This window comes from Balaenoptera borealis, assembly GCF_965194805.1.
Source record: "Balaenoptera borealis genome assembly, chromosome: 8".
Taxonomy (NCBI): Eukaryota; Metazoa; Chordata; class Mammalia; order Artiodactyla; family Balaenopteridae; genus Balaenoptera; species Balaenoptera borealis.
Window position 1 is genome coordinate 111,189,324 of NC_138865.1, and position 26,933 is coordinate 111,216,256.

At 39.2% G+C, this 26,933-nt stretch overlaps 1 protein-coding gene across 11 annotated transcripts in view; it reads right to left on the reverse strand.

The window, feature by feature from the left end:
• Positions 1-26,933, reverse strand: part of DENND1A (DENN domain containing 1A) — a 531,128-nt gene that overhangs the window by 225,804 nt on the left and 278,391 nt on the right. For 10 of the 11 annotated variants that reach the window (XM_082403251.1, XM_082403250.1, XM_082403255.1 and 7 more), the window contains one exon: positions 13,328-13,438. The exons of the other annotated variant lie outside the window; for it this stretch is intronic. In XM_082403251.1, the coding sequence (XP_082259377.1) occupies positions 13,328-13,438 (111 nt within the window). The remainder of the gene's footprint in view (positions 1-13,327; positions 13,439-26,933) is intronic. 11 annotated transcript variants of the gene reach the window in all.

Here is a 26,933-nt window from a genome sequence, read left to right on the forward strand (position 1 = left end):
AAAAATAATCCTATGTAGAACAATTGTAGAAAACCGTATGTGTCTTCGAGAAGTTGTTAGCTTTCTCAATTTGAGAACTAGATTCTTCTATTTAATTATAAACCACCCTTGTGGTCATAAGGAAATAAATGGTGCCATGATTCAGACAATGTGATTCAAACAGTGTTTTGATTTTTATTTATTCGTACATGTAAAACCCACTATAAGATCAGCAAAAAGTTTTAAGTAAAACCTTCAGGGACTCTGAAAGTTAATGTACTCAACCCTTCGAAGAGTATGAGAAAAACCTTTAATTATAAATGGTTCAAATTGTGTTTACTATAGTTAGTGAGGGGAGAGTTGGCTTTTTAAGAAACTATCAACGATGCTTTAGCAGAAGAGAAATTAGAAAGCCTCAGAAATCAAAGGCCTTCAGCTATTCTAGACAGATGCCGGACATGTGAGTAGAAAGAAGGAATGTCCTGCTTTTTTTAGAAGTTGAAATGTAATGCTTCTGTATTTATTTTTTGTAGGGTGGGAAGGGCAATCTATCTTCAAGTAGTTTTTCATTCAGTTGGGTGGAACGCATCATACCTCTTGCTTCTCCACTATTCTCTGGGGAAAGGGAAGGAAAAAATTCCCACAAAAACCAACACAGCAACATGGAGTCAAGTCGAGTGCCCTACACTAAGAGAAAGGTCATCCAGGCAAGAAGGAAGCTTTTCCAGGCAATCACCTGCCTACTCAATCACTTCTCTTTCCGCCTTCTCCTCTTTTTTCTTAAAGCTACCTACTAACTAGAGTAATCAGAGTAAGTTATTAACAAGGGCAACAAGTTTCATGCCAAGATCTGACACTTCAAAACATCAAAGCAGATAAAACTGCCAGAGAAAAGCTTTAGCTACCAAAGCAGAGGCAGATACCATGGTATTGTAAACTACAGTGTAAATAAGCCTATAGCACCATACGTGAGGAAACTGCAGACTTTTTTTTTAAGATGAAAAAGAAAAAGGTAAAATTACATTGGGATTGATAACAATTCATTTAAATATATGGACAGCTACTTCTCTATTCTGTGCCTATGACAGATACTCTAACTGATTGTGGAGTGAGGACATGGCCTGCGGATCCCTCTGAATGTGCAACCATTGGCAGTGGATCCAAGTTGGCACTCAAGAAGAAATCGATTTTCGTCCCCAAGTCTAAGTGGATATTTACATTTCTTTGAAAATATTTCTAAGATCATAATTTATGTTTAGCTAATTTATATATTGCTTTAATAAAGAATCTCATTTTTTAAAAGAAAGAAAGCATAACTGAACATAGAATCGTGAGAACCTATCTATCAGGCATCCACACGTGAAAAAGAAACTAAGAAACCTTCAGGTGGTAGGAGTTACTAGATTTGAAGGCACAGGGGGAAAAAAAAAAATTTCCCCTGCATAGTTTTGTCAGACAAATCCAACCTCAGAAAGTGACAGTAAATTCAGAAAGATTGAAGCTATAAACAGACACCACCACGGCCACTTACTCAGCATTTACTATCTGCCAAGCACTGTTCTAAGTGCTTTACATGTACTATTTAACTCACTTAATCTTCACAGCAACCCTATAAAGGTAAGTAGCATTATTGTTCCCATTTACAGATGAGGAAACTAAGATTCCTAGATGTTAAGGACCTCGTGTAAGGTCACAGTAGTGGCAGAAGTAGGCTATAAACCTAGGGAGTCTAGCTCTGGAGTTCGTGCTCTTAGCTCATAGGAAACTGCCTCAGTGCTATGATCTGTATTAATCCGACAATTACTGAGTATCCACTATGTGTACATGCCACGCCCTCAAGCAATTTAAAATAGAAAAAGATCAAAATGCAAACAATCAACTTCAACACAAATGCATTATGAAAGAGGTGCTGTAACAGAGGTTCAAGTGTGCTAGCATATAAAGAAGGAATCGTTAATTCTGCCTGGGGCAAGAATCAGGCCTGCTTCCCAGAGAGAGAGGCAGGAGAGCAGAGCCTGGAAAGATGAAGACAGGAAGCGGTTAGTCTTCCTCCCTGGGAGGCTGGTCAGGTGGTAATGCTAGGTCAAGTGAACACAGCAGCTTCTTAGGCCACTCCAGCTCTACATAGTGATGACTGGAGACTTGAACAAGAAATGACAATTTAGTCAATGACTATGTGACTAGTGAGAAGTGGGTGGATATGGAAAATCTCATACGAGTTGCCATGACTATTCTCTGTTGCTTGGATTCATTCACCATCCACTCTCACCAGTTGTACTAATTAAATCTTAAGAGCTCTTCCAGGATCTCTATTGCCTTCTTTGCTTCTGAAAGTCAAATCAGACCTCATTGCCCTGAAAAGGTAGGATTCAGAGTCAACATTTACTAAATGAGTAGTACGTGCCCAGCAATGGGCTACCTGCTTTCATATCTATGACCACTGAATCCTTTCAACAACCCTGAGGGGGGTATTACTACTACCCTCTTTTTACAGAAGAGAACAGAGAGACTCAGAAGGATTAAGTAAACTGCCCAAGGTGACATGGCTGGGAGGATTCAGTTACACAGGTAGAAACTGAACAAAACCATCCTGACTTGAAGCCTGGTGCTCTCTCCTTCAGCCCTGCTGTCCTTTTTCTTGGGAAAAGACAGCAGAAACAGGCCTGTCTGAATCACCTAGCTGGGAGAACACATAGATATCGAGATAGCAGAAGAGAAAAAATGTGAACTTTTACAAGGTCTATACTAGCCCCTAACTACCTAGTCTAACCTCACATCACACGACACTTGCTCACCAGTGACCACACTTTCAGCTTGCAGAAGCCATAGGAAATTCTGAGTTCTTGTTCTCACTGACTCAGCACATAGTAGGTGCTCCAATTTCTTTAACGAAATCCACACAGATGCCTGCCAATGTGAGTGCCATTTAGGGCTTTTGCAAGTATATTAAGATGTCAGTGACTTGAATATTACCTGTTAGTGTTTTTTAGTAGAGATTTGATTCATAAGAGTCATATAAAAAAGCTATCAGTCTTATAATCTAAAGAACATATCATTTGTTTCACAAATTGACCATACTACTAAAATAATAAACAAGATACCCTGCCAGTGTTCTCAATGCAATGGCTAAAAAGAAACATCACCTCTCTAGATCTATTTATACACACGTATCTAAAATTACACTGGTGGACTATATCAGCACCCAACATTACTGAGACCTTAAATAGATTATACTTAGCTCTGTCCTGTTCTAGACTAGCCAATGTCAAAATCAGAGCTCTCTCAAAGAGAAATATGGAAACAAAGAATTTTTTAGTGCTTATCTGTACTCACAAATATTTTCTAAACAAACTTAATCAGCCTCTATTACATAGTCTCAAAATGAAAAGAACTCTAATGATGCAAAATAATCAAAGAATAAATACTGTCTGAGAGAACTGTCTATTCACTGGTTCTGAATCTGCTTGTGTATCAATCATTTGGGGAACCCTAAAAAAACAGACATCCCACGGTCCCATGTTAGATCTTTTGAATCAGAATGTCTGGAGGTGGTGCCCAAGAACTTGAATTTTTAACAAATTCTCTCAGTGATTTCTAACACAACTAATCCATGGATCAGAATTTGGGAATCATTAACAATCTGAATCCTCTGGCTAGTCCAAAACATGTGCTCAATGTGTTGAGCAAGAGGCAGGAGAGGAAGGTAAGAACTAGTAGGGAGACCATGGCTGGCTGATGTCACAACAATTTGTAAAGTATTGCAAATTAAACAGTTGTTACTCTATATACTACATAGTTTATATAGTCTCCATAACATCAAGGTTCTTCATTCTAGTTATAGTTCAACATGAACAAGAGAAAACGAACTCACAGGTAATTACATGGAGAACATAGTTCAGAAAGCAGTTAATTGTATTTACATTTAAAAACCAGAGAAAAACCACATAAATAAAACATACCAATCTCTACTCCTATTTCCTGCCAATGGAAGTTCCTTTCATCTATTTCTAACAGTTTTTAATATTCTCTGAGCCACAATAAAATTTTATGTGATGGAGATTAGACAGGCTATGCTATTTGAAAGTTTGGCTGCAGAGTCTGTATTTCATGCCACTTCATTACATTTTGTTAAGGATTTCCCTCTTCACCAAAAGGGATTAGTTTTCTTCTCACTTCTTTGAATACTCTTCTTAGGTTGTTAGTGTGAACTAGGTTAATCTCTCTCTTTTTTAACATATAAAAGATGAACAGACAAAATGTTCGATTTATTTTATTTTTTAAATGGAACACTAAATTTAGTCTTAGAATTCTCTGTTTGGTAAGTTTCCAGTTACAAGGTCTTGGCTTCCCTTGAGCACAGTTTGAAACAAAATAATGCAGTTTGTTCCTACGGCTGGAACATGCAGAGTGGAGTGCGCAGGCAAAGAGGCCCTGGCTCTAGTCCAGTATTTCAAACCTTCTTAAACTGCCACTCTCATCTAGGCTTCAAGGGCTGCAGATAAGCAAACAGGATTAGTTACTTCTAGCCCAGAAGAGCTAGGAAAGCTTTACACACATCATTTAGGTACCCAACCCACTACACAGGCTGGGGGTAGTCACGGCCAGGTGGAATTCATCAGGAAAGTAAAGATGAAGCTAAATCTGAAAAACTCCCTAGTCCACAAGCTGGCCCTTCTTAGGTCACAAGACCAGGTGGTGATAAGATAGTGGACGCTGTCAGTGGAAGTGGATGGGACAGGACGGGAGCAAGGCTGGGAAGTTACCCATCCCTTCATGCCAACACTGAAGTGTCTACTAAGGGTCAGACCTGAGGGCGCGGTGGGTGGGGTAGGGTGGGGGAGAGACAGAAGTATCACCCACCACTCCCCAGGTCACCAATGTCCAAGACCTGCCCAAAGCCCACATTCTCTGGGACTAACAGGAAGACACTGACAGGGAGAAGATATTAGGTTTTTTGTTTTGTTTTTTTTCCTTCCTTACATGATGTACTATCAGAAAAGTAGTAATTCTTTTCACAGTTATGGGTACCACACAAATAATTAGGTGTGGAGGCTCAATTAATTAGGTAACAGTCTTGCCACTAAACTGTGCTTCCTTCCTAAGAACTTGTTTTAAAAAGCATCTGCTGAATAAAACAAATACACATTCCTTTGTAAAGTAAATATGCTTTTGTCATCATTTAACTGGATATTCTTAGTCTTCACAACTTCTTGCAGCACCCCTATGTCATAGAGGGAGCGATTAGGGCCAAGATACACGGGGGCTGAAAGGAACTGCAGTACACAAAACCTGAAGCCCCAGTGAGTTGGGGGAGACATGCCGCAGGGACGCACCAAGGCTGGGCTCACAGCAGAGGAGCGGCGCAGGTGGGGCTGGGAGAGTCTAACAACATGCAGACAGGGTGGGCTAAATCTGAACGGCACTCGTGGAAATGGGGCTTTGGCCAATAGGGTCAGTATGCCAGTTAGACATTCACATATTGGCCTTCTGCTTCCCTGGTGCCAGGCACATAGAAAACGCTCACTAAATCTGAAGTGGAAAGCTTAAGTGTGCATTCCAAGGCAATATCCAGACTGAAATTCTTTCTGTGATTTCAGATCCATGGTCAACAGAATCATACCAAAAATATTTCTCTGGGTACAAGTGTCAAAGGGAACTCATGACAAACGGTGAGTTACCAAGGGGGCAGTATGAGATAGTAAGAAGGGGGCTGGCTTGGAGCCAAGAGAAGGCGGTTTTAATCCCATCTCCGCTGCTCATCTTAGGCAAGGCACTACAACTTTCCAAGTGCCAATATTCTCATCTGAAAAAGGAAAATAAAATCAACTAGTTCTTAGGGTTCCTGCAAGAACAAATGAGAAAAAAAAAAAAAAAGATTGGCACAGTGACTGGCACATAGTAGGTGGCTCAAAAACATTAACTTAAGAGAATTTTTAAAGGGTGTGGGGGATAATTGGGGACCTGCCATATAAAATATAGAGCAAATCTAAAGAAGGGTGTCCTACATGCTTAATCTACGGATGCTGTCAGTACGCCTTTGGTAGTCTTGGAGCTATTTACAGGCTACATAAGAAGCTTCCCTAAATACTATACAATCAGGATGTACCTTTTACCCAAACCAGCCTTACCAGCTCCACCAGCCACATTATCCACCAGCTTTGACTCAGAGTATCTTTTTGGCTGTTTATGAGAATTTTCAGATTCCCTCAAGTGTGACAGATATTCTTAACAATGTGTCTCTGGTTCTTGTGACAGTTCCCACACAAGGATTCTGATGTTCGTTTGAGAGATGGCACCCGATAAACATAACCTGGTCCCCACAGCAAGCACTTTGAAGGGGCTAAGACTCATCTGTACGTGTAATTATTGGTTGTTTCTCCCTTTCCTGAAGCCAAAGGCTCCCTTCCCCTGACACTGCATCATAATAACCCACCTGCAATATCTGTCTCTTCTATGACTAGGACGTGACCTTGGGCAAGTTAACCCATCTCTCTGAGTGGATGGGCCAGTCTGTAAAATGGGATAATAGGACTTCTGTTGCAATTAGATGATATTAGATGATATTATCGTTATAAAGGTCTTATTTTAGACCTACTTGCTATCCATAAGAGTTATCAAAAAAGCAATATGAGTTAAACTCAGATATGAAAATCTGTAAGAAAAATAGGGCCTTTGTGTTAGAAGAAATCTCACTGAAGTATTTACATTAGAGAACAAGATGTAGTTAAGCCTTCCCTATTTATCATTTATAAAGGAAAACAATCAATATACATTAACTGCACAAAAAGAACAAAAACTTAACATTTTTCTTATACAGAATATGACAACATTATTGACCGAGAAAGCCTGAAATGAATATTACCTGACTCTGGACTAAACATGGCTGGGTTTGTCTCTATTGACGCACAGTCATTTTTATGGAAGACGGCACTCTGGGGTGTTCAACAGCTTTTATCTTTCAGATTCTTGATGGCTCTGAGAAGCATTAAGCCCACATCTTATCAAACAAAATTGAGAAAAATCTGGTTTGTCAAGGTATGACAGGCCACATCTGGATCTGTCAAGAGAGGGTCATCAGAAACTTCAGGCTAAAGTAGCCTTTGCATTCTCCTTCATCGAGAAGATAATAAAAAGCCACTATTAAGGAAGTAAAAGACAACAATTAGAAAACTTTTTAATTCTGAAATTGAAGGGGTCCAGAGGCTTGGATAAAACTGATGTCTGCTCAGCTACTTATCCCCAGAGAAACTGCACGTAACTCATCAGGATGCTGCTGGTCCCATGTGAGGTATAAGGAGGCCCCTCCCCTTCCCTAAAGAGATTTCTACCATCAGTTAGTAAAACTCAGAACTCAGTTAAGAACCAATTGTTTGTTAAAAAAAATTTTTTTTGAGTCAAAGTAATGTGTTTATAGTCTGAAAAACAAAACAAAAACTGCTAAAGGCTTATACTCCTGGCAAGTAGCAGTCCATCTCATGATACTCCTTACCCTTAATTCAAAGTAATCCCATTCAACACAGTATTTATCTCCTTATTTCTAAATAACTATTTCTTGATTTAAAATTTTAAACATTAGGGCTTCCCTGGTGGCGCAGTGGTTAAGAATCTGCCTGCCAATGCAGGGGACACGGGTTCGGGCCCTGGAAGATCCCACATGCCGCGGAGCAAGTAAGCCTGTGTGCCACGACTATTGAAGACCGCGCGCCTAGAGCCCGTGCTCCGCAACAAGAGAAGCCACCGCAATGAGAAGCCCACGCACCACAACGAAGAGTAGCCCCCGCTCACCGCAACTAGACAAAGCCGCAGGCAACAATGAAGACCCAGTGCAGCCAAAAATAAATAAAACAAATAAATTTATTAAAAAAATTTTTTAAACATTAACATTTGACTTCCCATTACAGATGTTAATAATTTATCAAAAACATACACATACACCTTATGCCAAACTCTGTTCTAAGAGTTTTGCAAGTATTAATATCAACTCGTTTTATTTGACATGAGGTCATTGGTGACTGAACAAAAGCCGTTTCAGTGGAGGTGGGGGCTAACTCCTAACACAAGACAGAGGAGAGAATGAGAGGAGAGGAATTAGACAGGAAACAGAAATAACTCTCTTGAGGAATTTTATTCTAAAAGGAAGAAAACAAATGGGATAAAAGGAATGTGGTTAAGGATGTTTTGTTTTGAAGTCTGGGAGACACTATACCGTGTTAGCAAGCGCCTAAGAATGTACCAGTAGAGAAGAACAAATAATGATGCAGGAGAGAGGAGCTCAGTGCTGGAGGAATTTCCGTAAGGTAACAGGAAGGACGCTGAAGTGCTACTTTCTCTATGAGGCACTCCTTGGCCATCTATCTAAACTGCAATCCCTGCCGCCTCCCCAGTCCCCATCCACTCTCCTCCTCTGCTTTACTGTACTCCTTGTACTTAGAACTAGCTACTGTACCATATATTTAATTCACCTCATTTATTGAAGATCTACCCTACTAGAATGTAAGCTTCATGTGAGGACAGGGATTTTTGCCTATTTTGTTCACTGTAGTATCACCAGTACCTATGAAAGGGCCACAAAAAATATTTGTTGAATGAAGTCAGGTGGACACGCGGAGTGGCTGGCCTAGAAAGGATGGACAGTGCATCCACAACAGAGAAGGTGAGTGGAGGACTAGTGATGACAGGAGGTTGACAGGTGTGGTAGGGGCTGGTGCCACTCTCTCCTGAGCGCTTCTGTCAGATAAGGATAGAATTTCAGGTTAGAAATAATTTTCCCTTAGAAGTTTAGACACTGCTTCACTATCTTCTGGTTTCTACAATTGCCATGGCAAAATCTTGTGCAAGTTTGATTCTTAACCTTTGTACAAGAACTACTTTGTCTCTATCCCTGTATTGTAAAATTTCATGATAAAAGGGCTTGGTATCTTCTTTTTTAACTTTTCAAGAATTCTAAAAACTATATACATATAAAAGTATGTAGATCATGTAAGTGACACTTAAAGGAGAAAAACTTAAGATGCCAAAACCCAGCACCTAGTTTAGGGTTGGCCAACTACAGCCCGAAGGCTAAGTCTGGTGTGCCTCCTATTTTTGTAAATAAAGCTTCTTGGAACACAGTCACACTCACTAGTTACTGATTGTAAACTACAAGGTCAGAGTCCAGTAGTTGCAATAATGACTGTATTTACTATTGGACCCTTTACAGAAAGGTTTGCTGATCCCTAACCTAGCTCAAGACAGAAAGTAATACTTCTGATGTCCCACGTATGCCTCTTCCCAACTATACTCCTTTCACTCCCTTTGAGGAAACTACTACCTAAATTTTGTGTTAATCATTCCCCCCCTCCTTGGTTTGTATGTATCCCTAAATAATATACCATTTAGTTTTTCTTACTTGAATTTTATATTAATGAAATCATACTGTATATTCTTCTGTAGCTTGTTTCTTTTACTCAGAATTCTGTATTAGAGACCCCACCATGCTGATAGTGTAGTTCATCTTCACTTACACAGTATTCTACTGTATGACTATGCAACAATTTATGAGTTCTCTGTTGATGGTCATGTGGGCTCTTTCCAGGTTTAAAAAACAAAACCCAAAACAACAATGCTGCTATGAACATGCTTGCACATGTATCCCACTATACATGACCAAAAAGAGCGTGTAGGTATGTGTATGTACACACACAGACACACAGACACACACACACAATTCCACCCAGGAGTGGAACTGCTGAGTGTTGGGCATATGCAAATAGTTCTGTGCCACATACTCTTCAAATAGTAGTACATGAAATTCTCCAATACATCTGCAATATAACACTTGGCTTTATCAGACATCTAATTTTTGCAAACCTAGTGTTTTAATTACTGTAGTTTTAATTTGCTTTTCTGTGATTACTAATGTGGTTGAGCATCTTTCCATATATTTATTAGCCATTTGTGTTTCTTCTGTGAAATGCCTATTTGTGCTTTTTGCCAATGTTTCTATTGATAGATTTGTCTTCTGCTTTTTTTTTTTTTTTTACTGTAGTAGTTCTTTATATATTTCAGATATTAATCTTCTGTCAGTTTTATATATAGCAAATACCTCATCTCAGCTTGTGCCTTGTCTTTCCATTCTCTGAATGGTATTTTTTAATGAACAAAATTCACAATTGTAATCTTTTCCTTTATATGATGCATATTTTGGATTATTTAACTGAATCCATTTCTACTCCAAGATCACAGAGATTATTCTCCTACTTTGTCTTCTAAAGTTTTAAAATTTTGCCTTTGACATTTAAGTCCTTGATCCATTTGGAATTCAGTTTTGCAAGTTGTATAAGATATAAATTATCTCCCTTTTCTTCCCCATGTGGATAATCAATTATTGACAAGTCCATCCGTTCCCCAGATTTTACAATGCCACCTCTGTTGTATATGAAGAACCCACACACATGGTCCGTTTTTGCAATCTCTATTCCGTTCCATCAGTCTATTTGTGTATCCCTATGCCGTTACTAGCATCTTAGTTACTAGAGGTCTATAAAAAGTCTTGATGTCTGGTAAAGCAAACTTTATCACCCATTCTTTTTCTTCAAGTATATCCTGGCTCTCCCTTTGGCTTTCCATATTAATTTTAGAATCAGGTTGCCAAGTACTATGTAAAATCCTATTGGGATTTTGAATGGAATTGTATGCAATCTATAATATACATCATTTATACCTTTAATATAATGAGTCTTCCTATTCATGAACATGGTCATGCTTTTTCTCTATTGAAAATTCATATTGAACATTTGAATTTTCCCTTTCAATATGTTAATGTGGTGAGCTATAGTGACAGATTTTCTAGTATTATCAGCCTTACATTTCTGGAATAAAGTCAACTCAGTTATTATGAATTATATTTTTTATGTATTTGCTACTGTTTTGTTTAAGATTTCTACAGCTATGTTACTGAGTGAGATTGGCTGATAACTTTTCTTTCTTGTAGTGTCTCTTCGTGTAGTTGAATGTCAAAATTATACAAGTGTCACAAGAAAAGCTCAGGGGGTGTTCCGTCTTTTTTCTAGACTCTTAAGGAGTTTGTCTAAGATTGAAATTACCTGTTCCTTGAGATATTTGATAATACCTGTAAAGCTATCCAGGCTGAGTGTTTTGTAAAAAAAAAAAATTTATATATTGATTCAATTTCTATAAATTAAATGACCAATTCAATTTTTATATTTCTTCTTAATTCAATATTGGTAAATTATATTTTTCTGTTCATTTCACCTTAGTTTTTGAATGTTGGCATAACATTGATAACAGCATTTTCTTAATATCTAAGATTTCTGCTGCATCTGCTCTTTGTGCTTGTTGATTTACTCCTTTATTTCATTTTAGTTTTGGGAAGGAGCAGAAATAACTTTGTGTGTTTAATCCCCTACATTTATCTAAACAAAATCACACAGAAGATACATTCTTCCTTATCTATAATATGGAGAAATAACAGAACCTACTACAAACTGTTGTAGTGACAATTAAATGAGTTAATAGATGAAGAGGGCTTAGCACAGTGCCTGGCACATATTAAAGGCTCAAAAACATCATGGGAATTCAATTCCACTGTTATGATGTCCTATTTTTGTTCTACTTAAGTTTAATACTTCAAAGCAACAGTAACTGGTTATGGACTAGACTCTTTCAAATGTACTCTTAATCTATCCAGCCTCATAAAGAGGCAATGATAAATCTGGTTGGCAATATTCTCATTCTGAACCTCAGTCTGGGTGTTCAGGCCCTGAGATTACGAACTACACTTACGAGTTTAAAACCAAATGCAAAACAAAGCAAGGGGTCTATTATGGGCTGTTTTTCCCTTGAGGGCAAGGGCCGTGCTTTTATCACCTACTATGCGTTGTAAGCCTAGCACCTAGCAGGCAATTAAAAAATTGTGCATTCTTGACAAGCAAACAATACCAAAAAAATAAATAATAAAATTACAATGAAAACCATAAAGAAAACTCTAGAGGTCTCACTAAGTTTGCATCATTAGGTGCCTTGAATTCATGGGTAAACACATAGGTAAATCATAGGCCTATGATTCTATCCATAGGAACGTCAATAGGGAAATTCCCACCGTAAGATGGTCTTTCTACCCTCTCAAACAGTCAACTTCTCCTAGTCAATATCTTTTTGTAAGTTTTACCTCAAAAAGAAAAAAAAATACTGTAAACAGATATTGAACTTTAGTTAAGAACAAACATACGCAATTATTGGGGAGAAGCATAGTGATGTCTGTGATTTACTTTGAAATGCATCAAAAAATAAGATGGCTTGATGGATGGTATGAGGGATGGATAGATGGATAAAGATGGGCCAAAGCAAGCACAGAAATATGTTAATGGCAGAATCTAGATGGAATTATGCGGCTGTTCACTGCAAACTGATTTCAATTTTCTGTGTTTGAGAATTTTCATAATAGATACTGGGAAAAATATAAACTCCTATACTTAGCAAGTTAAAAAAACTAACATAAAAAGAATATGAAAAAATTTATATTATATAGTAAAAGTTTTTACAATATAAAAAGAGCTCATCCTAATTTATTTTTTTTAAATCAAGAGCCCTATAAGATAAATGAGAAAAGACATTAACAAATAACAAAATGCAAATAGGGGGGAAAAAAAAACAAAGCATGGAAAATGTTCAGTTACCTCTAACCAAAGAAATTAAAAATAAAGCAAACCTGCAATACCATTTTATGCCTATTTTATTTGGAAAATTAAAGCACACGTCCACGAGCACACACACAATTCTGGCAAGGCTGCAGTGCAAATGGTACACTCATGCACAGCTGGCAGCATCCACTATAAAAGAGCATAGCCTGTTTGGGAAGCAATTTGGCATCCATAAGTCATAGCACTCATTCAGTCCTTCGACCCAGTGGTCCCAATGCTTAGAATACAAACTGTGTCAGTCAAATGTAGCCAAAAGATGTTCACTGCAGTGTTACCTACTAAAGAATTAAACTACGAACTACCTAAACGGCCATGAAGAGAAGAAAGATTTAGCAAGCGATGACACATCAGTATAATGGAATATGATACAGACATATAAAAAATGACAATAATGGAAGAATGTGGAAATATGCAAAGTGTTCATAACACACGATCAAATGGGAAACTATTTATAATTGATTGTGAAACTACAAGAATAAATGAAATGTGCATTGACACTGTGAAGGAACATGAATAATTAATGAAAATGACATGTTACTACCTGAGGGGATTGTGGCTGATTTCTTTTTCTAAACTTTTCTTTAATCTTTCCGATACATCTTTCAATTAAAATAAAATTCAAAAGCCCGCCTCGACTGTCTACTCACAGTGCTGAGTTTGCTGCAGATGATGAGGATCCGGCGCTCGCAGAGCATGCTTGCGTACAGGTGCAGCATGTTGTTTACATCCACAGCCACAAAATACTCTGTCAGATTTCTCTAGGAGAAAGAAGAAGGGAGGTTTGGGGCTTACTTTGTTTGTTCTTATTACAAACGGTATCTAACAGAAGCACGAGAAACAGAAAATAATCAGAAAGTATACTCCCCTCTTCCCCAGTCCTATGCTTTCTCCCTGGGAGACCAAATCTCACTCACATGTAAATTGTGAAATGCAAAGTTGGAAGAGACCTTAGAGATGAAGGAGTCTGAGCAAGCACACCTCTGGGTGGTGATTACAGTTTGCAACGTGAAGTCACATGCAGCACTGTGCTTGCTCTTCACGTCAGCTCCGAAAGGTGAGCAGGACAAGAAGTCTGCAATCTTAAAAATGAGGAAACCAAGGCAAGAGAGAGATGCCAAGATCAAAAAACCTAATGAGCAGTGAAGATGAGACTGCAGCTCATATCCTCTGACCCTGGGTCCTAGAACTTTCCCAATGCACTGTGCCATACGTCTAAGCAAAAGAAAGTACCCAGGGACCAAAATGCTTCTGGCACAGAGCCTGTTTCTGTCCAACAGGCCCCACCTGCAAAGGCCAGGCATGCTCCTCTCCTGTCATCACGGCTGCGGTCCCCTCCTCCACAGTTTACATTCTCTAAAATGCCTCAGCTGGAAGTAGAGCAATTTCCAAGATCTACAATTTCCAGGTATTTCACTCAAAAGGGGGAAAAAACCATCGAAGACAAGCAGCAGCAAGTTGTGACAAAGCAGTGTTTTAAACTAGCTTTTGTGTGTAGCCTGGGCTTCATTCCTTTAATTAGTACTGTAGATTGGTACTCTTCAGATTTCAGAAAAAATGTAATGTGTTTCATTTCTGCAACCTTTTCTATACCCACCTGACTTTAATAATACACATGAATATGCTAATTTCTTCAATGTTACAGGTTTTCAATGCCATACAATATAATCCTCTGAAAATGAAGGGGGTTGGAGAGGGAAGGAACGCTATTGCCAGGGGTTGCAGTTTATAATGATGAAAGATCCATAACCCATAAATTCAAGTAAACCAGGTGGATTTTATATGCAAAATAGCATAAAGTGCTTTTCGACAATATTATGGGTTGGAAATAAGAATGGGCACTTATGATTTATTACTGTTTGATTTGAGTACCAGGTTAACTCTCGACCTTTATAAATAAAGCATGAGTGAATTAATAGGTCTGCATACTGACTACCTACCAAGTCTCAGGCACTGGACCAGGTACTCTTAAACGTGTAATTTTAAGCAATCTTCACAAAAATCCAATGAGGTATTATTCTTTCCAACATATAGGTAAACTAAGTCTGGGAGAGATTCAGTAACTGGTACAGTCAGATTTTGGACACAGATGCAACACCATAGCCCTATACTTTCCCTTACATTACATTCTCCCTCTTAAATACTTTTAAATATCTACAATATATGAGGCTTTACATATATTATTTCACTCATCTTGAAGCCACTCCTTGAACAAATATTATCATCTCTATATACAGATAAGAAAACAGAGGCACAGAGAAGTAACTTGACCAAGATCATATAGTAAGCGGATAAGGCATTGTTCAGTTTTGGGTGGTTTTGTCTTTAAACCTGTGGGGTTTTTTTCTTTTTTTTAACCACCACTAAAAATAGTAGATAAAACTTGTATTTGGAAAGAACATGCAGGATCAAAGTATGGCAAAAGAAAAAGTGTTTCTGTTAAAAATTGTTATTCCATTTATTGAGTAATCCTTCTGGGCCAGGAAACAGGTATTTTACCTGCGTTCTCTCTAATCTTCTCAAAAACCCTGAGGAAGGCATTATCATCTCCATTTTATAGATGGGAAAACTGAGGCTCAGGAAGGTTAAACAGTCTTCCAAAGGTCACCCAGCTGGAAAGGGCCAAGTTTCAAAACCAGGTTTCCTGAACCCCAAACTCTTGCTCTAACTGCCACACAAACTTGAAAAACAAAACTGAGCAAACAAGAAGGCAGTATAAATTAGTCAACAAGTGTACCTCTGGCCCAGTGGACTGAGGAGTGCTGAGCTAATGAAGTCAGGGTGGGGTTTGTTCTGAAGACAGTGACATGGCAGAGTTATTCTCGCAAACAAAAATACAAGGCCCTCAGCTGAGCATTTCAGTAAAATGCTTAACTGCTGATGAATTACATGAATTTTTCTTTTAGGAGAGGATGGAAGTAAAAAGAAAATAGAAATGAGGAGCTTAAAGAAGGCCAGAAAGCCCATTAGCACTTTTGACAGATCCAAAGATAACTCTGAAGCCACCAAAACGTGGCCTCAAGAGTCTGCCAAGAAGCTTCACGCTGGGTAGAAATATGTTACACAGCTTGCCGTCCAAATAGGGAGACACAGCGTCAGAGACAAATCCTGCGCCTTATTTTGGTGGGAGAAAAAAAAATCACAAGGATACTTTTGTGGATGGGGAAGGGAACATTTCTGAAATAAAAACACCACTTGGTTGAGGCATAACCCCCAGGCCAACCAGGTTCTGAAGGATTCAGGTGCTTGGTCCAAAAACTCTACACAGGTATGTTAAAAATATGTAACATTTAACCAAATTCTCTCTAAACTGTCATGTACTTTTTTTGGTATTTCTCATCCCATCTGTGCTGATTACCAAGATATTTGTGTCTAAACAGAAGCTGTCTTTCTTATCTGCTTCCTCCCTGCCTCTTTCCTTCTGGGACGCCACCCGCCTAGGCAGTGGGAGTGGGTGGGAATGGACTGGGAACCTCGATCAGCCATAGGAGCACCTGTGGGGCAGAATGGACCTTGGGAACACCTGGAGGGAGCCCTTGCAGCTCCCATCAAGCCTTATCTCAGAAGAAAACCCCTCAGAGAGAGGGGCCTCCTTCCCCCTGCCTTTAAGAATCCGGTGGCTTAAGCTACAACCACCCTCAATTTCTCAGACCTGCCATGCTTTTCATACCGCCAGGCCTTTACTTCCTCTGTTTCCTCTGCCTAGAAGGCTCTTCTCTTCCTTGAGGACACCCATTTACTTTTCATGACTCAGCTCAAATGTCACCTTCTCCTGAAAGGCTTCCTCAACTCCTCATTTGTCAAGCTGCCCTTTGTGCTTCCATGACAATTTGTCTCTATCTTATAATCACTCAGTTACAAGTATGTTTTTGCCACCAGACTGAGATTCCTTTGGGTAAAATGATGTATCCCATCATCTTAGCAGTTTGATGAAAGAGAGAATCAATGAGTGGAGAAAGCAACTGACTGAAGACTACTGCTCATTAGCTCAGGCGTGAGCAGGGTGGTATAAGAGAAACACGAGGGCCTCGAAGGGGGGACAACGTGGTATGTTAGGAAGAATGGACCGCTTGACTTCAGAAAACCTGGGTCTGAGTTGGATGAAGTGATCAATTACTTAGTAATGATGAGGGGCCCACAGGAAAAGAACTGACATTGGAGACTCACAAAGTCAGGTAAGGTAGCTGGAGGAGGGGGAGCTTTTTAAATTTATTTATTTATTTATTTATTTATTTTTGGCTGTGTTGGGTCTTCGTTTCTGTGCGAGGGCTTTCTCTAGTTGCGGCAAGCGGGGGCCACTCTTCATCGCGATGCGCGGGCCTCTCACTATCGCGGCCTCTCTTGTTGCAGAGCACAGGCTCCAGACGCGCAGGCTCAGTAATTGTGGCTCACGGGCCTAGTTGCTCCGCGGCATGTGGGATCTTCCCAGACCAGGGCTCAAACCCGTGTCCCCTGCATTGGCAGGCAGATTCTTAACCACTGTGCCACCAGGGAAGCCCAGGGGAGCTTTTAAAGGTATCAGTGGCTACATTCATTTTTGTTTGTTTGTTTATTTATTTATTTATTTGGTTGTGTTGGGTCTTAGTTGCAGCAGGCAGGCTCCTTAGTTGCAGCATGCATATGGGATCTAGTTCCCGGACCAGGGATCGAACCCGGGCCCCCTGCATTGGGAGTGCGGAGTCTTAACCACTGCGCCACCAGGGAAGTCCCTACATTCATTTAAAATGTAAAGAAATAGGTGGTTTGTTCTTCAGGTAGCTGGGGCAGGGGGACAGGGAGAACTGTACACAGAGGCAGGTGTCCATTTCACAGCCAGGTCAATCATATTTCTCAGATAGGCAAGAACACAGTATAGGGAACGAGGAATAAGAAGAGAAGGCTTCCATGGCAAGTTGTCCTAAGTTAAGACTGTAGCCAGAACATATTGTGTGAGCTTATATTTATAAAAAACACAGGTATGCCACTTTCTCCCAGCACTTGGCTTCAGTGGAACTAAGTCTTTAATCTTCCATTTCTGTATCCTATAATCAGCCAGTCAACAAACACGTGTTTGACTCCTACTAAGTGCTTAGTACCACCCTGGGAGCTAGGCCTGCAGAGATTAACTAAACATGATCCCCATTTTCTAGGAGCAGCGTTAGACCCAGAAACCTCATATGCCAAGAACTGTGATCCAGGCTAGACACACGCCAGGGCTGGCTGAGAAGGGAAGATTCAACTCTGCCAGATGGATATGGGGGGAAGGCTGGGGAAGACTTGACAGAGGAGAAGATACTTCTCTGGGCCTCCCAACAAGGGGTTCACTTAGGGGACAGGGGGAGAAGCGTGTCCCAGCCAGAGGCAAAGGGGAGAGAGCAGCTCTATGCAGGTCAGTGGAGTGAAGGGCAGGGTGCAGGGCAGGGAGTGTGCTGGGGCAGGGGAGCTGGGTTCAGATCCTGTGGGAGCCTAGACTTTCTCCACAGGTAACAGGGAGCTGCTGAAGAATCAGGATGGTCCTATCTGTGCTGCAGAAAGATCTTCCTAGAGGTCCTGTAGAGGATGCACAATGGAGGGCAAGCAGGAGGCAGGGCAAGCAGCTAACAGGCTACTGCCACATTCGGGGAAAGAATGATTACAAGCTATTCAGATAAAAGCTTTGAATATGAATGTCACAGATCTCTGTAAAGTGGAATCACAGGACTTGACAATGGGTCAGACTTTGAAAGAGGGTAGGAAGGATCTGGGACAAGGCCCAGACTTCCAGGTTCCTGTGCTCCACATCTGTCCACTTGCCCAACAAGTTTTTTTTTAAAGGGAGAGTCCAGTCTTTTAATGAAGGATCAATCCTTCTTCTAAAGAACCATCAATCCTGTCAAACATGGCATTGCTGTCCACCTAGTCTTAGGCCTAGTGTCCTGGGTTATAATGCCATCATGGCTAAGCCTAAATAACCACCCCCTTTATTCCCTGGCAATTACTCCTCCATGTGACTGACTCACCTGCTAAAAAGGAAAACCTTGCTTAGACAGACTACTTCCCAGTGTCCATGCTCCAAAGGGCTGTTTTCTCAGTGCTAGTAAGTTTTTAGGCTTAAGGAAGAACATTCCTTTCCTATTCATGGAGTTTAAGCATATTTTCAGTTACATATAGTTATGTGCCTCCGAGCATCCTCCTATACGCCTAGTAATTATTATTTGGGCCCACTCTGTAGGGCTGGGTAGCAGGGACACAAAGCTGACCACTTCCCAGGCCGAACAGGGCTCAAGTCCGAGGAAGGTCTCTGGTTAACAGACAAAGAGCAGCCCGGAAGTTGAGCTTCAGAAGAGGCACGTACATGGCTCTCCAGGCTTTTCATTTCTACAAAGCAACAGCGGGGAAGAACACTTCCAGCTCTAACTCTCTGTGGCTCTAAATCCAGACAAAGAAGAAAGGAAGACACTTGGCAAAACCCCATTTCCCCCAGGAAAAGCCACATAATGGCTGCTCCCTTCTAGTTGTCCCTGCTGGCTCCTGTGCCGATCCAGGTGGCTGGGGACTTCAGGCTCACTGCGATCCACGCCCCGGGTGAGGAAGCAGGTGGGGGTGGGGGTGGTGATGGGAGGTGGAATGGGCCTCGGATGGGAGGGGATACAGTGGGGCTCAGAGAAAAAGGGTCTTAGGTTCAGTACCTTAGGGAAATGAGATAATCCCCAAACTAAAGAACTGACTCTAAGCTGGGTACTCCTTGGAGCCTTCGAAACAGATGCTAGTCCGCCCCACGGTCTGTCATTTTATTAGTCTTTGTCACTCTCAGCTTTATACACAGTATAGATGATAAAGACTTACTGTACCGTGTCTGGAGGAGGTTTCTAAGGCAAGAGGCTGGTTTTGTCCATGGGCCTTATTTCCTGAAATAACTCTTGCTCAGATTATTTTACCATAATGTAAACCTTTAAAATCCTCAATTAATTTTTTTAAATAAGAATTTAGGTTATTTTAGTTGTGTAGGATTCCTAAAAAGGAATTATAAATTTGGATTCTAAAATAATCTGTTTGAGAAAGAATCCCACAAACTCACATAAGCAATCAAATCAGAGAAGTATCTTATAGGAAAGAAAGCAGAGTTTACCCGGAGGTCAACTTTTATCCCTCTGTATGAATGGAAAAACCATTAGAATAAACAATTACCTGACAACTCTTAACAGCAACAATGGAATTCTCTATAATCTCAGTACTTGATAATAGGTCTTCTACTACCACTTCAACTTTGTTTATTTTTGAAAGTCACGATGAGTTCATAAATCTTTTCTATATCATGGTGCATCTTCTGACAAAGTGGAGTCTGGGCAATGTTATATGTAACTGTCCATTCTAAATGCTTTCCTCGCATCATTAACCACTTGGTATGACACAGGCCAGATAATTAAGACAGGTTTGTTTAATATTCTAAAAGAAGGTCTATATTATTATCCATTAATCAAAAGTAAACTCCAAACCCTGGCCACTAAAAAAATCCCTTATAGAGCCAGTTTACAATGTAATTATGAATACATATCTGTTCATGATCTGTGACTTTTTTTTAAATGCAGGTCAACTGTTTAAATTTATAAAGATTTATGCTCATTTAATTATTGCCTGTATAAAATTCACTCCTACATGTGTTATCTTGATAGACAGAAAAAACCCTGAAGAGCAATTATATAGTGATGATAGTTTTTCAGTGAAAAAGAAGAAAATATTTTTACACAGAAATTGTAGAAATAATGAGAATTAAGTTCAACAGGGATCTGAAAGTGGCAAGACTTAATTTTCTCCATTTGCTTTTCATTAACATCTTGCAGACTCACTGGCCCAAAAGCCAAGTGAAAGGAACTGTTATTTTTCCTTCTCCTGAGAGTGACTGCATTGCTAATTCATTCATTCATTCATTCAATCATTCAGTCATTCCATAAATACTGAATATCTACTCTGTTCTAGGTACAGTGCTAATTACAGAGATGCAGTGATGAAAAAATTCTGATCCTTATCCTTATGGAAGGAGAACTGATAAAAACAGTCACACAATTAATTATGTAATTTACACTTAGGATGAGTGATTTCTTAGGAAGGTACTGGGAGCCAAGGAGCAGAGGCCCAGGACCCAGCAGCATCTCGGTGCTGGAATCAGACTGACCTGAGTGTGACTGCTGGTTTAGCGTTTACTGGCTGGGTGGCTAGGGGTAAGTTACTTCACGTCTCTGGGCTCTATCTCCTCTTCAGAGCACGGATAACAACCATACTGTAAGGCTGCTGTGAAGATTTCATGATATAACAAACAGTACCTGATCTGATCCACGGTGGGTGTTCAATCAATACTACCTCCTTTCTCTCTCTCACATTAACCCTTCTCTGAAGCTGTCCAGAAGAATATAATTATCCGCTGACAGAATCAAGTTCCATATCCCAAAGTCCTTTTACCCTTTTCTTTGCTTATTCTCTTAGTTCAGAAGTCCCTAAGAGGAGATAATCAATAAATGTGTACACAACATCTCCCACATGACAGGCACTAGAGTCCTGGACTCTATTTCCTGTACCATTTCCAGTCAATGGTGGCTGCTAAGAGACTTTTGTGGCCAAACATACACTCCATGAAAAGTGTTGCTCTTCACAACCAAAAATGTCAGCAAAAACCAAGAAAAGATAAGCTCCAAGAAGTAATGCTCCCTAGCCCTTGGCCACAACTCAAGAGAGGTTAAGACTAGAATTTTAGGAAAGCTGAAGCACAAAGGGAAAGAAAGGACCATCAAAAGCAGTATCTCTGTTGCACCAGGCATTGAACTTGGAACTTTACATGTAATAGTTCACTTGTTCCTCCCACTTTCCTTTATTAGATAAGGAGGCTTGAGACTATAAGTAAGTATCCCAAGGTCCCAGAGTGGTGGAGCCCAGGGTCTGGCTGTCTCCGAAACTCATGTTCTTTCCACTACAGCAGACTATATCATATTAACAACCCCTTCGTTATTGCTTGTTTCAATTTGCAATGCAGCAATTTAGTCATTTAAAATTAATCCTTGAAAAACTGCCAAGAGATTAAAATGCAAATTTCAACATGGCTAGAGCTCAATAGTGATTCTATGTCAAAAATCACACAAATTGGTCCTACAAAAGTTCAGATTCTCCTTAGAGGAAAAGCTTTCCTGCTTCATTTCATAATTGAAATATGAAAAATCATTTCTTTTCCTTTTTCCATTCCTCATGAATATCAAAAGTCAACTGTAGGGAGGCAGGGGGGTATAATGGAAACAAAATGTTTTGGTTCCTTACAAACCTGGGTCACTACACCCCATTTGGAAGCAGACCTTGGGCTATAACCTCAGGCCTGTGAGCCCTGGGTCCCCACATGTAAAATGAGGCTCACGTCTACCTCTCACAGAATAGCTGTAAGGATTTAAATGGAACCATGTATGTTAGGAGTCTGGCAGATTGTTTTTATTATTCTCACTTAGAAACAAACAAGGCCAGCCTTTTACTGGTCTGCAAAGGAAGATTTAGGGGACAATGGGTCATACACAGGGAATTGGTTCATTAGTGGCAAAACCAGCAGAGGGAATGCAAATTTTTTTAAATGGCGGGGGCAGGGGAGGTAGCATACAGTGCAAACAGGAATTGGAGGTGGGGTTATGAAGAAGATAAAATTTTTTTCCTACACTATTTCTAATCTCAGTAATTGTGGTTTTGAAAATTGAGAAGCTGTCGGGACTTTCAGGTACCTTAAAGTTCTTGAGTAATTCTCAGTCCTTAAAATTAAAAAATAGAAAGATGAACTTAACCTAGGCAATAATTGTTATTATAACATTATTATAAATAGAAAAACATTAGAGACAATCTAAATGTCTGTTAGTAGGTGAAACATAGTTAAAATATGTGAGGATTTCCAATAAAATATGGTGGATTAAACACATGTATTTGCCTTTTCTCTCTCCTGATACCATGCAATCCTCACCACCCCCTGCCAGGAAAAGTCACAACGAAATAATTTTAAAAGATGTAAACCTCAAAGAACAGGAGAAAAGATAGTAATGGAAGAGAGATGTCAAATTTTTTGGAAGCCAGATGTTACTAAAGAAATGGTTCTCAACCTGGGTCATTCGCCCCAGTGGAGTTCTGGCAATGTCTGAAGACATTTTTGGTTGTCACAGCGGGGTGGAGGGGGGGGAAGGTACCATCTTACAGTGGGTAGAGAGAGCCCAGGGATGCTGTTAAACATCCCACAACATACAAAACAATCCTGCACAACAAAGAATGATCTGGTCCAAGGTGTCAAGAGTGTCAACCGAAACTTTAGTTGAGAAACTAAAGAAGACTGACTTGGCAGCCCAGAAAAGGCTGGGCCCAGGGCACAGGGCAGCAAGCATCCAACCCAACTCACACCACAGAACTCCAAAAAAGTTCAGGAACTGGAGAAACCAAGCACCTCTAAAGGCTAGGGGAAGGGTGCCAATAAAAATTCGATCCCAAGATTCTCGATCCCAAGTAATTCGATCCCAAGATTCTCCTCTCCCAGCTCACTCAGCTAGTCAACTGGCCTTTTGGCACCCCTCCTGAGGAAAAACTGTTTACTTTCTAGTAACCAGAAAGGTTTGGGAACACTGGGTACAGCTGAGGACAGGGGATAAAGAATTAAATAAAAAATGGGAGGGGAGCTTAAAGTATACATGCTAAATGTTCATATCCTATAACTTACTTACCACCCCACTCAGCTTCCAGAACACGTGTTATAAAGCTTACACTCACTGGCAAGAGAAAACTGACTAGTCCAAAAGAAAAGATTCTGATACTGACGTTTAAAATCCTCCCCTCCTCCCCAGTAGCCAGGCCTCTAAGCCATGATCTACAGTAAAGCCCACCAGGTAACAAGCCCCATTCATGAACACAGAGCTTTCAATTAGACTGGGCAGATAGGACTGGGCAGCTATTTGAGGAAAGGCCTCTACAATCAAAGATACAGAACAAAACAAACAGAAGAGAGGACCGCTAAGGAAGAAAACAATGCATAGAGAAGAACAATTTTTTAAATTTATGAATAACAGTGTCAAAGAAATAAGAAATGTTGCACCCATGAAACAAGATGCCGTTAAAAAATGAGTAATCTATTGTACAACAGCAAAAAGCTCTTGGATATTAACAATGATGGCAGAAGAATTCAAAAGGGTGGAAAGATTAGTTGAAGAAAGTAGAAAGAAGACCAAAAGAGAGATGGAAAATAGAAAAGTTATGAAAATTAAAGGATCAACACTAGGAAGCTTAACATGCCACCATAGAGACCCCAGAGAAAGCAAAGAGAAAAAAATAAAGAAGAATTTTTTCAAAGAAATAATGTGAGAACATTTCCCAGCTCTAAAGGACATGAATTTTCAGACTGTATGGGTCCACCAAATGTCCAGCACAGTAGATGAAAATGGACCCAGAGCAAGGCAAATCACTGTACAATTTCAAGATACTAGAGACAAATAAAGGATCCAAAAAAACCCCACCCAAAATTAAAAAACAAAAAAAAAACCCCCAGCAATCAGAATGGATCAAGACTTCTAAGCTTCAACATGAAATCTAGAAGTCAATGGAGCTATGTCTTCAAAGCTCTGAAGGTAATTCCCAACCCTATCAGAGTAGAATAAAATCATTTGCAGTCATGCAAGGTCTAAACATGCTGCCTCCAACACTGTCAGGAAACTACTGGAAAATGTTTCACCAAAATAAAGGAATAAGATAAGCATAAGAAATGTAAACTTTTGATTTAAATTTTTTCCTGAAGACAGAGAAAGGATGGGGGAGGGGAAACGAGAGTGAGAAAAAGATACTTTATGTATATGTGTGTTTCTGCGGGAGAGGGGATCAGAAGTAATAAAAGACCTAAATTCATCTTCCATGAGATAATCAATAACTGTTATCTGAAACAGGAAAATTAAGAACAGCAATATGAGCATGTCAGTTAAAAATATGGAGAGAAATACTACAACTGCTAAAAACTTGAAGGTAGCTGCCTCTGGGGAATGGAAATAAAGGAAAATTTGGAAATTTCATCAACAATTATGTGATATTACATGTTTTTTAAAGCCATTAATATGTATTACTTTCATAAGAATAAAATACCATTAAATAAAAATATCACTTAACATAGATGAAAGATATGAACAGTTTTGAGAGTACATTAAAAAAATGAGTTGCAAAACAGTATGAATAGTACTGTTTTACGTCTAAAAAATGTCTACAACACACAGGGATTCATACATTTAACATGTAAATTCATAGAGAAAGGTCTGAAATGACACTCATCAAACTCTGGATGGAGAATGGGATTAGGGGTGGGGGAGGGATGGTGGGGCTGGGATGGTGGTAATGTGGGACCTTTCACTTTTTTTAATATGTACTTCTGAATTGTTTAATTTTTTTACAACAAAGATATTTGTAAAGAATTTTTCATAACACAGGTAAATGTTCATAATACATTGTCATAGAAAAAGCAGGTATAAAGGTATATAATTGATATGATCCCCCCCATTGTGTTTTTTAAAATGTAGCTTCCAAGCTTTAAAAAAAAAAAAAAATCAAAAGAACCCTTTTATCTCAAACAAAATATTACCGAATTCCCAATTTAAGTAGATAGAAATGAACCTGCTCTGAATAAAGCAGAAGCATCCATGCCCTGGTGGGTCAGCCATTTAGCTCCCTCAGTCCTTCCCATGTCCCAAAGAACCTCAGGCAGGGCTCCAGGCAGAACAATTTGAAAACCACTACTATCACAGAAATGAAGAAAAGAAAAACTCAGAACGTGACTTTCTCAGGGATTACAATGATTTTTCTTTTGCTTCTTATAATACACATATATACATACCATTCCTATGACTTGGAACAGTTTAAACAGTAATAATATCTGTTCCTTACCATGCCTATATAACCACCTAAACCTGACACATTCACAGCAGCGAGGGATGGAGAAGGTCAATAGAACTTCATTAATCTTTCCAAGTTATGATTCTATACTCATATTTCCTATTTCTTAGGGTGACTTTGATCAGTTACATTTTTCTAGAAAATTTTATATTATCCCAATTTTCAAATTTATTGGATACGTCTAAGATTATTTTGTTCTTTTTAGAAATTTAGTTTTTAAAAAGTCTATTTTTCAGTTTTACTTTAACAATATTTTCTAACTAATTAAATTGTAACTTATTCTTCTAGTTTGGGTTTTTTTTATTACTATTCTTCTTCTGGCTTCTTGAACTGCAAGTCAAGTTCATGATTTTCTAAATTTATTATTTATAATGAAAGCATCCAAAGCTATGACTTTTCACAAGAGTAGTTTTGGCCACATCTGTTAGGTTTTTGTTGTTCAGTGTTCTCACTGTCATCAATATCTAAATAATATCCAATTTCAATGTTTTATCTTCTTTGACCCAACCACTCCTTCAAGTAGATGAATATTTTAAAAATCTTTATTCATCATTAATTTCTAGGTTTATTTCATTGTAATAAAAGACAGTGGACTGTAAGAGTTTGAGTTTTCCTATTTTGAATTCTTCAGTGCAATCTAGCACATAATCAATTTTTATAAATGTTCCATGTCACACCCCTGGCTTCTGCTCTTTCTGCAGGACTTTTCCAGTTCTTTTTGGGTTCCTTCATTGTCTACACCTTACTGACTGCTCAATAACCATCTCCTTTACGTTGCAGAAATTCCTCAAATTTTCTAGCTCGTGGTGGCTCCTTCTGCCATTACGTGGACGTTTTTCTCCTTAATTTTATAGTTCTCTTATCATTTCAACGGCATTTTTTGAGAGATGAAAGGTAAAATTATGGGCTCAAAGTGTAGCACAATATATGAGAACTCAGTTTCTAGTATCAGAAAGATCAATGTTTGAATTCCAGTTCTACCATTTCTGTGCTGTAGGACCTTGAATATGTTACTTAAGTTTTCAGGACCTCTGTTTCCTTATATAAAATAATAATTAGGGTACTGACTACCTAAGCTTATTAAGAGAGGTAAATGAGAAAATACAGGTAAAGCACTGAATACATTATTTGACAAGCACTAGTACTCAATGAACATTAGCTATTGTTAAAATGGTAACTGTGGTCTGGATTTTTTTATTACTTAATGTCAAACAACAAAAAAAGCAATATTTTCCACCAGAGCCTAATCACACAGATAGTAAACTTTGTGAATATCTTCGACAATCCCGGTTTATTAAGTCTGTTATCTAATCACAACACTATAGCCTAACTTCATTAATTAAATGTGATTACCTGACTTATTCCAGT